The 9,930-nt window shown below is 33.7% G+C and overlaps 1 protein-coding gene across 1 annotated transcript; it reads right to left on the reverse strand.

The window, feature by feature from the left end:
• Positions 1 to 4,152: 4,152 nt before the first annotated feature.
• LOC131031144 (laccase-3) lies at positions 4,153 to 9,457 on the reverse strand. Its single transcript, XM_057962185.2, has 6 exons — positions 9,347 to 9,457; positions 9,035 to 9,186; positions 8,592 to 8,836; positions 6,390 to 6,518; positions 4,714 to 5,655; positions 4,153 to 4,283 (listed from the first exon to the last, which is right to left on the reverse strand). Exons 1-6 carry the CDS (start codon positions 9,455 to 9,457, stop codon positions 4,153 to 4,155), a joined length of 1,710 nt encoding a protein of 569 aa, XP_057818168.2.
• Positions 9,458 to 9,930: the final 473 nt, after the last annotated feature.

Raw genomic sequence — 9,930 nt, forward strand, 5'->3', positions numbered from 1 at the left:
AATGAGAATTTTTCCTTTCCACCCAACTAATTTATTTGGAATATTTCAACTATACTTATGCATAAAGAGAGGAGGATTTTTTGTAATCAATGATAGACTAGGATATGTGGCTAGTAATTCAGCACGTTGACACTATAAGATCCTAATGATTTTCTCTTTAACATAATTCTCATTATTGAAAAAATACAACTTACCTTTGTTGTACTTAATATACTAACTTGAGACTTTAGCATACTCCTCAATAGTATATTTTCATTATCTAGCTTCCAAAATTGAAGCATCTCTAAAAAGGATAGTATCGTCACCAAATTGTTGATGACTGGAAGGAGGAAAAGATGAGGCAACTTTAACACCCTTAAGAGCCCTTAGATTGATCTTTTTATTGAAAAAATCCCCAGTACTTCATCCATAGTAATGAATAAGTATGGAGACAAAAAGTTTATTTTCCTCGGGCCTCTTCCACAAGAGAAAAAGCCCCTAGGGACCCCATTTACTAGAATTGATCATTTAGCAATAGAGACACATTCTTTGATAAGATTGAGAATTCTACCTTTGTTATAAGACTAGGATTGTATCTTTTAACATGGTTATCATATGTAAGAGAGATAATTAACTAATGTGTTTATTAGCTAGACACATTGGGGACTAACCAATCCGAGTACACGCAAGTATCCTCTTTATTGTATTACATACCTAAGACCTAATACTATAAATCTTGGGGGAATGTTTATCTTCATTTAGAAAAGGTAGAATTATTTATTTACCCTTCTCAAGTTGGCTTTTGTCAAAAGGCCCATTAATATTTATTTTCAATTGAAGGTCAATATCATGTGGGATGGTTAGGACCTTTGAATATAATGAAACTTTTATTTGAAAGTATTTCAATTTTTTACCTTACAAAATTTATTTGCTAAAATGGCCCACAAGTGAGATAATGCTTGTATTGTTCCTCCCACTCTCCTTTAATTTTATATGTCGCTATTTTCATACTAAAGTAATTTTCTTATGTGTATCTCTAATGCTTGTAATATAAGTTATATTGATTTTAAATAGTTGTATTTTACTTGCATTGCATTTCTTGATCAATATATTTAGCATAGGGATTTTTATGAAAGGTATCTTCAATTTGGGGGGGCATAAAATATCTACAAGCCAAAAAGATTTCCTAAATAGATTGAGTAATCATGAGTGTCCATAGTCAACCTTTTTCATATTTTTATTTTCTTGTCTTGAGTAATCATGGGTGTTCAATACCTTTAAAAAATAAATTAGCAAGATTTCTATGATAAGATCCCACATTTCATTTGTGCAAATCATAAGATTCGCGGGGTATATGGAATTAATAATATTGTTCAAAAGTCAGCTTGTTGATGGGCCTAATCAAGATAATATGATTTCTCATCATCATGTGAAGGTGAAGTGGGTCAAGCCGAAGAAAGGGCTTAAGGTTAAATTTGATGGGGCCTCCAAGGGAAATCCGGGCTCTTTGGGGGCTAGGTTTTTCACGCGGGACTGGGAAGGAAATGTCATTGTGCTTGGGGCAACCAAGCTAGCGAAAAGAACAAATAATGATGTCAAAGCTTAGGCCGTGATTGAAGCTCTAAAAACGACCAAAGTAGCAGGTTTGCAAAAAATGCATCTTGAGGGGGATTCTCAAATAATTATATTTATGCTATTAATAAAGGAGAAATTCATGTGTGGAAACTCAATAAATTTGTATCCATTGCCAAATCCATATTGGAAACATTTGATGATTATGAGGTAAGTCACGTGGTTCGTTTAGGGAATGACTTGGTAGATAGGTTGTCTAATTGGGTGCTATCATTTAATGATGAAGAAGTACTATTGAGACCTTCAATTATCTCATCTTGGATTGAGTTATCTCCCGCACGAGTGAAGGAATTAATTCTTATTTTGGATGCACCCCTCCATTTTCAGAGTGCATTTATGAAAGGGCAAGGTGGCATTTGGATTTTATAGGGGTTATAAGGTGAAGGATTTAATTCCCAAAGTTTGCAAGGTGGTATCCAATTGAATCTATGGGTGGTGGATAAAAATTGAAGTAAAGGGTGGTGAACTGCAGAAACTATGGAAGCGACCTTTTCTCTCATCAACCTAGTGAGACAACAACTTGCTTTTATGGGGTGAATTTCAAAGAAAAGGTTGAGGGGTCTATTTAAATTTGGTGAAGATAACCTTTTGCAAATTTTGGAGGTTCTTTTAGCATAGGATTTCCTAAATACGGAGCACATGTACAAGACTAACATCGACATAGTTTCAATGTTGGTGGCGTGGGGACTCAAAGTGGGGAAGAAGGAAGAAGTGGAGTGGGTGGTGAAAGGCTGTGTAGAGGAGTGGTTGTATGGGATACAATTGGTGCTTGGACGGGCCATTGTAGACTCTGGTTTTCACCCTACGGAGGGGGAACATGGGTCAAAGGAGGAGACACCACAACAATTGATGCCCTTTATTTGGTGGCCAAAAGGGATGAATCGAGATGAGCAAAGGGTAGAAACCTATATCGGGTAAGAATCCTTGAAATTATTCATCCGTGAAAAGGATCTGAAGCTCAAGAAGGGGAAGATTAATGTAGAGATAAAGAAGAAGACAAAGCCAAAGTTTGAGCTCAATGAAAATTGGAACAATGGGTAGCTGAAAGCCGTGAGGAAAAAATAGAAATATGTCAGTTTATTTGGAATGTTTTTGTTGTTTAGTTTGTTATAAAAACCTCTGATATAGTATGGGATGGCCCTGGATAATCGAAGTAAAGGTTTTTTGTATAATTGTAGTTGCTTGATGGATTTAAATGGCTAGGATATATATGGTATTGTAATATGGTGGTGGATGGGTAGTAGTTATAGTCTGATTTTCGAGGATGAACTATGCTTTTACTATATGTAAATTTTGTTTATGATGGCATACTGGACATGGAAGATGTATTTTTTTGAAATATTAATATAAAACTCATTATTAATGACCAAAAAAATAATAATATTGTTCAAAAGGGAATAGTGGCACCAAATTTAGTGTATTTAGGCAATAAAATGTCATTAGTAGAGCATATTTTAGTGCCTCTCTTATAGTGATTGCGCACTGATCTTCATTTTGATTTTAAGTGTATATTTTCTTAAAACTCATTAAATTCATTGGGATCTTATATCGTATTCCTTAGAATCATTGTTTTAATAAATCCAAATTTGGGGACACCAAATGATTTTACATATTTTTTATGGTGGGTTGATGGATGTCTAGCATATATTTTGTGTCAATTTACAAAGCAATGGGATCTTTTGGTTCTCTTCCCACCTTAGTTTCAGGGATACATATTCAACGAAGTACCATTTGAAATATACTTATTGCTTCTATTTCCTAATTTAGAACAATTCCAAGATTAATATGTTATGAAGACTAGTTAGTCTTGTTTGTGATATGTAAGATGTAAACCCTTATTACTTAGTCATATTAATTTCTAGAAGCATTGATGTGTATTGATGTTTTGAGGCATATTTAATTGACCAAAACACACATGGTTTCATTAGATTGAAAGGTGAGTTTTGGCTTTGGTAGCATGGTTCAAATTGAGTTTCCCATATAAAAGTTCCTTTATAGATTTAATGATTATATTTTTCATGCCTTGCAAACTTTTATAATTAAAATGTGTATTCATTTTTTCCTTATCTTGTGAATGTTTGTATTTATTGGTATTTTTTTTGCTTAATAATTCATAATTTGTCACGCCAAACAACAAATTTAAATTTAAAAAAGATACATTATTAATTCATGTTGTAGTATAAATCGCACTTTTAACAAGAACTCCTCAACAAAATATATATATATATAATTCATACAACCTTATAAATATATAATTAATTTAATAAAAAAAATACACTATACTTAACTACTTCCACGTAATACAAATCAAAACATTAATAATTTATACTATTTATATTGAAAAGAAGCATAATAAAAACATTTATTAAGACTTAACAACTAAAGATACTAAAATTCTACTATTGCTACTTATTCTGTCCCACTAGATAATTTACCCTCAACACCATCTCTAAATAAAATCCTAAACAGATAAGTAGATTTTATTGGCCAATCCTAAACAGATAAGTAGATTTTATTGTCTGGCCAATAATCTAACTTGTTCTAGCATTTGGGGAGATCAGGAGGCGGCGGCTCCAAACTTGCCCAAGGGCCAGGACCATTCTTCACTATGAAGACTGTTTCCAATCCCCATGTTGCATGATCATCGAAGTGACAATGTACAAACCAAACACCTGCACAGATGCTACAATCCTTCAGTCCTTTACATATATTTTCAGTTTTTATATTCGATGTCATATAATCAAAGTTAGACAACACATTTTAAACATTGATTTGTTTAGATGACATATATACATTGATATACATTGATTTGTTTAGATGACATCTAAAATATAGGATTCTTATTAGTTAATGTCATCCAAACAATTTAGATGATTCATATGAAATCACATTCAATTTTTTAATAGAATCTACTTATTAATGCTATTTAACATGTCATTTAAACAATTTAAATTGCTCGTCTGAAATCACTCATTTCTTCAATAGAACCCGCTTATTCTTGTGATTTAAGATATATCTTCTAAACAAATCAATGCTTAGTTTAAACAAAAACCCATATAATCTATAGAATCATGAGAGAGCTGTCACTTTGTTTATAAGTACCTGGATTGTCAGCTTTGAATCTGATAGCAGCCCATCCTTTGACAGGAACACCCACTGTATTTCTTCTTGGAGGATCAACCAGATTGAATGTGAGTGGATCTGTTTGATTATCATAGTTACCAAAACCCTCTCCTACAACATAAAAGTCATAACCATGGATATGCATTGGATGGTTGTCTGCTTGGAAGATATTTGTTCCCTGGAACACCACCTGAACTGTGGCATTATAATCAAAAACTTTCACTTTTGTGCCAGAAATTGGTGTCCAAAGACACTTGGGTACATCGCCCGTATAATTATACACAACTGGTGGGTATGAAGGAAAGTCAGTGGTAAAGACTCCAGTAATGCCAAAGTAATAAGCTTGCAGAATAGAAATCTCTGGCAGTACAAAAGACACATTGTTCATACTTGCAGTCACCCTGGTATTGTTAGGGCCGGCGCAGGTGGTGCCGGTGGGACAAGGAATTAAACCGAGTCCCACGGTTGTCATGATACTATCATCTATGCTTTTGGGAACGTTTACCGGATGGTCCGGTGAATTGAGGCTTCTTAGGGCTCGACTAAATTTAGTGACCGTTGCAGTGTCATTGTATGCTGGAAGCTGTGGAAGGATTGGTTTTGCAGATGGGTGAGAGCCCACATAGTCTAAAATGGCCGTTGTGGTGGTATTATCAAAGTTGCCTATTGCTTGGTCGGTGTATATGCTAGCTGCCATGTAATATTTTGCTGGTAATTGATTTGTTGTAAGAAGAACATCTGCAGTCTGACCAGGAGCTATGAACATTACATCTGTTGTGTATGGCTTTGTGTAGGAGGCGTCCACTGCAACCACTGTGATATTATGTGATGCTATCTTGAAAAACAGTTCACTGTTCACTGCAGCATTGATAATTCGTAGAAGGTAGGTTTTTCCTGGCTGAACTGAGAATTTTGTTGTTTCTGCATACATAGGATTTTATTTATTTGTCAGGTCAGTTCACTGTTGAGTTTTATTTCTAGAAAAAGAATTTGGGTTTAGATAAGCAGTACATTCTAAGTTTTGATTTTTTAGATGGTTCATCTGAAATTACATTAATTTTTCAGTGGTATCTATCTATAATATGATTTTAGATGTAAGATCTATCTATTAGTATGATTTCAGATGAGCTACCTAAACAAGTTAAAACATAGAATGATTCATCTGAAATTCTACTAGCTTTTCCAATGAGACTCATTTATTATTATAATTTCTGATTGTAAACAAGTCAAAGCATAGAATGTGTTTTTTTTAAGTCAAACCCTGTGTTCATAATAAAGATTGTCTACAAGAATTTTTTGGATTTAAGACCCACCTATTAATATGATTTCATATAGAGTCGCCTCAACAAGTCAAAGGTTAGAAGAGTTCAATTGAAATTTCACTAGCTTTTCCAATAGAACTTATTTATTTATATGATTTCAAATTACCCTCTAATAAATCAAAACTGCTATTTAAATCAAACCCTATATTCTAAATATAGATTGTTTAGAAGATTTTTTTTTCATTCTAATAGACTGTATCACTATCATGGAGCTAAACTCATTGGCCATACTCAAACTTTGGAAATGAATAGTTCTACCCAGTTCAATCCAAAATCTTTTTGTAAGAAAGAAATTCTTACCTGATTTTGAGCAGGGAAGAAAGAAATTCTTACCTGATTTTGAGCAGGGATAAAGGTCTCCTGGCTGTCCATTTATAGTGAAAGCATCTGAAATGTTCGGTGCGCCTCCGGTCAGAATTGATTCATATTCGACCATGACAGGATCAATGTTCCACCACTCCCCTGTTAAATTTGATTCATTTACTCAGTAATTTGATCCATTACGAAATGCAAAGAGAAAACAATATGGAGACAGAAGGGAAAACTGTAGAAGATAGGAAGTAGGAACATGTGATTCATGATAGCATTTCCTGTTCCCAATCTCATATCATTTTCATGAAGCCGAAGATGATTATTAGTTTAGTTAATCAATCACTCTCTTTTGTTTTTTTTAAGGTTAAAAAGTATAAGTTAATCAATAACTCTTTACAGATAAGCAATCCTACGAACAATCAAAATGAATTGGCGGAGCTTAACAATAAACTTTTTACTGTAGATAAAATTGTCATTTAAAATCTCATTTTGATAATAATATAAACGTTTGTAAAGACTCCTGACGATAAAATGCTAAATTAACTTTGTAACAGTAAAATACCATATTGTTCAGACTCTTCAATAGCAATTATCCGCAACATAACAGCCACACTATTCATTGATGGAGACAACCAAGTAATTTCGTGTATTGCAAGCAATTTTATCTTTTTAATCATGTTGAGATATGTTTGTACGTTTATCCAGTCTATGTTGGGATCTTACATTGAATCCTAGTTACCAGAAACGCGACGGGAAAGCCCCGTTTCGCGTTTCGACGGCAGAAACGGGTTTCCCGTCTGAAACGGCCGTTTCTAAGCCATCTGACCGTTCCAATCGGCTGTGAAGGAGTTTGTAGCAAAAATATCTGCCAGTTTTTTGTGCTTGCCACTGTCTGCTGCGTCCTTTTAGGCTATTAACTCACCACTTACACGAGTTAACCAGCAGTTTGTCATGCATATAGATTTAATATATTTTTAAGTAGCGGATGACGTCAAACACTGGTAGATTTTTACAGCAACCCTTCTTTGGTAGATTATGCAGAGCATTGGACAGACAGATGAGGTCCTCGCCCTAGGGTATTTTAGAGATTTATGAGTTTATTTCTATAAAGTATTTAATATCTATTTAGCATTTGTTTGTATCTTGAATTTTTTAATTTTTTTTTTTTTTAATATTTTGATTTTATAAAAGAATATATATATAATACCGTTTCTTATGTGCAACCTTTCTAAATTCGGTTTTTCGTTGCGTTGCCGTTGCCGTTGCCGTCACGTTTCACGTTTCTCGTTTCTGGTAACATAGCATTGAATTCATATCTAATGGACTCATTTTACATCGTTCAATTTCATTAATAGATTAATATTTGTTTCTTTGAACAATAATAGAACTCCAAAAATCTTATGCTTATTATCTAATTAATTATTTTTGAGATGTATAAACAATTAAAAAAATTAAAGTATAAAACTGTTTTTTTCCTAAAACATGGCAAAATGTGGGTAAACTATGGTAAATATGGTGGATAAGGGGCAATTATCTTCAGATATGTCTCATTTGCTGGATCATTTAATGGATACTGATAGAATTGTGTAATTTTTTCTATGCTGGACATTCGACCCTTCTTGCTGTGTTTCTGTTCCTTTGATCTAATAAATTTTTACCTCTTTTAATGAAAAAATACTAAAGACCAACACATTACATGGAAATTTGAACACGGAGTTACTCCTACACCATACAATCCTATATTTAGATACCACTTTTCTTCTTTCATAGCTTTTAATTCCTTCCTTTTTTATGAATAAAATTAAAAAATGCAAATAATATACATCATTAAATATTTGCAAACAAATAATTAAAAGAGAAAAATGAGCACACGGTATCATGAGCTCTACACACTCAAAAATCCAAAAGAAATAAACACTCTATCTACTTTAAATCCAGGGTTAAATGCATGTCATACTTTCTCATTTCATTTTCCCCTTAATCCCAAGTCCTTATATCTGAAGAAGAAACTTCTTCCTTTCTTTTTCAAACATCAACAATCTCAATCTCTTTTTTAACTCTGATATTACAATCAATCCAAATTTTGAATACACAATTTAATCTAAAAACTTTCATTGAATTCATACCAATTAACTTCATAAATGTTAATGTCTCAATGAAAACAGTCCAAATAAATTAGATCCATCAATATTGTATATTACCTACTGTTCTTCTTTTCATTACCTAGCACTATAGGAATCTCAGCATGGGGTCGGGGAAATGGATACAAGCAGCCCTCCTTAGGATGGATGACCAATGCTCCATGGACTGTTGCACGGAGCCATGAGACATGGGCATGCCACCACAAGGTCCCTTCCTGTGCAATAATGGTGAACCTGTATGTAAACTGTCCTCCTGGTTGAATGGGGCACTGGGTAATGTACCCTGGTCCATCGGCCCACCCTGTACGAATCTGTCTCACTCCATGCCTGAAAAACAAATGTTTGTCAATGAATCTTGTATTATAAAATGAAATTTTCAAATTTTAGAATGTGCTGCTTAGGCCAAAATAGTATGTACCACTGTATTTACATTCAACTCTTAAGATGTGCTGTTCAAAATAGTATGTACCACTTTACTTGCATTCAAATATTAGAATATGCTGTTTAAGCAAAAATAGCATGTACCAGTGGATCGTAGCATTATATTTGCCTCTGTTATACACTTTAACACAAAGTGTGTCTCCATTTGCTACATACAGAGTTGGACCCGGAAACTGTCCATTCACTGTGATTATGTTATGTGTATTACATAGCCGAGTAATAGTCGTTGGTTTAATCTGTGCAAACCAAACCAAAAAAAATATCACCTGAGAACCTTTTAATAGAAATCTATCTTGAGTATACAGTTCTGTTCTATATGATATCTATATAATCAACGAATCAGAAACCATTGATCTTTACCTCATCTACCATATTATTGAATATAACTCTACTTACAACAAATATGTAGTTATGGAAGTATGCCCTTGCTAGAGAATTGAACAAGACACTGAAACTAAGCAGCACCAGTATAAATCCCACTGGATAAGATTTTGACAGTATTAACATATTGCAAACACCAAATGTGCTCTTCTTAGTCTGCAAAAGAAGCTCTCATTCAATATTGAAAGCTAAAAGAAGATTTTAGCCTGCAAATGATGCCAAATATGCTGGGCTTAGGGTGGTATATATAGCCCAAAATGAGAAAGTGGAAGAGGAACTAGATAAATTGGAACGCCTGGGAAGAACATGGTGGGCATGTTTTTCTCCATAATGTTAGTTCTTTTTTTGGTTATAGAGAATGCAGTAACGTGAGAATACCAACTGTCTATTTGTGGTGCAATTTTTTTTATGTTTGTAAAACGTCTATCTCAAATGCAGTCTTCAGCAGTAGAAATGAAAGCGTTAAAAACAAATTTTGTTATAATATCTAGTTGTTTTATTGTGTGATGGAGATTGCAATACGGAGAACCCCAAGTGTCTACTATAGATTGAAAAATCTATGGTGGATGGTGGAATAGTTAGGCAAGTTTTAAGCACGC

Source organism: Cryptomeria japonica, chromosome 7 (genome assembly GCF_030272615.1).
Source record: "Cryptomeria japonica chromosome 7, Sugi_1.0, whole genome shotgun sequence".
In the NCBI taxonomy this organism is placed as follows: Eukaryota; Viridiplantae; Streptophyta; class Pinopsida; order Cupressales; family Cupressaceae; genus Cryptomeria; species Cryptomeria japonica.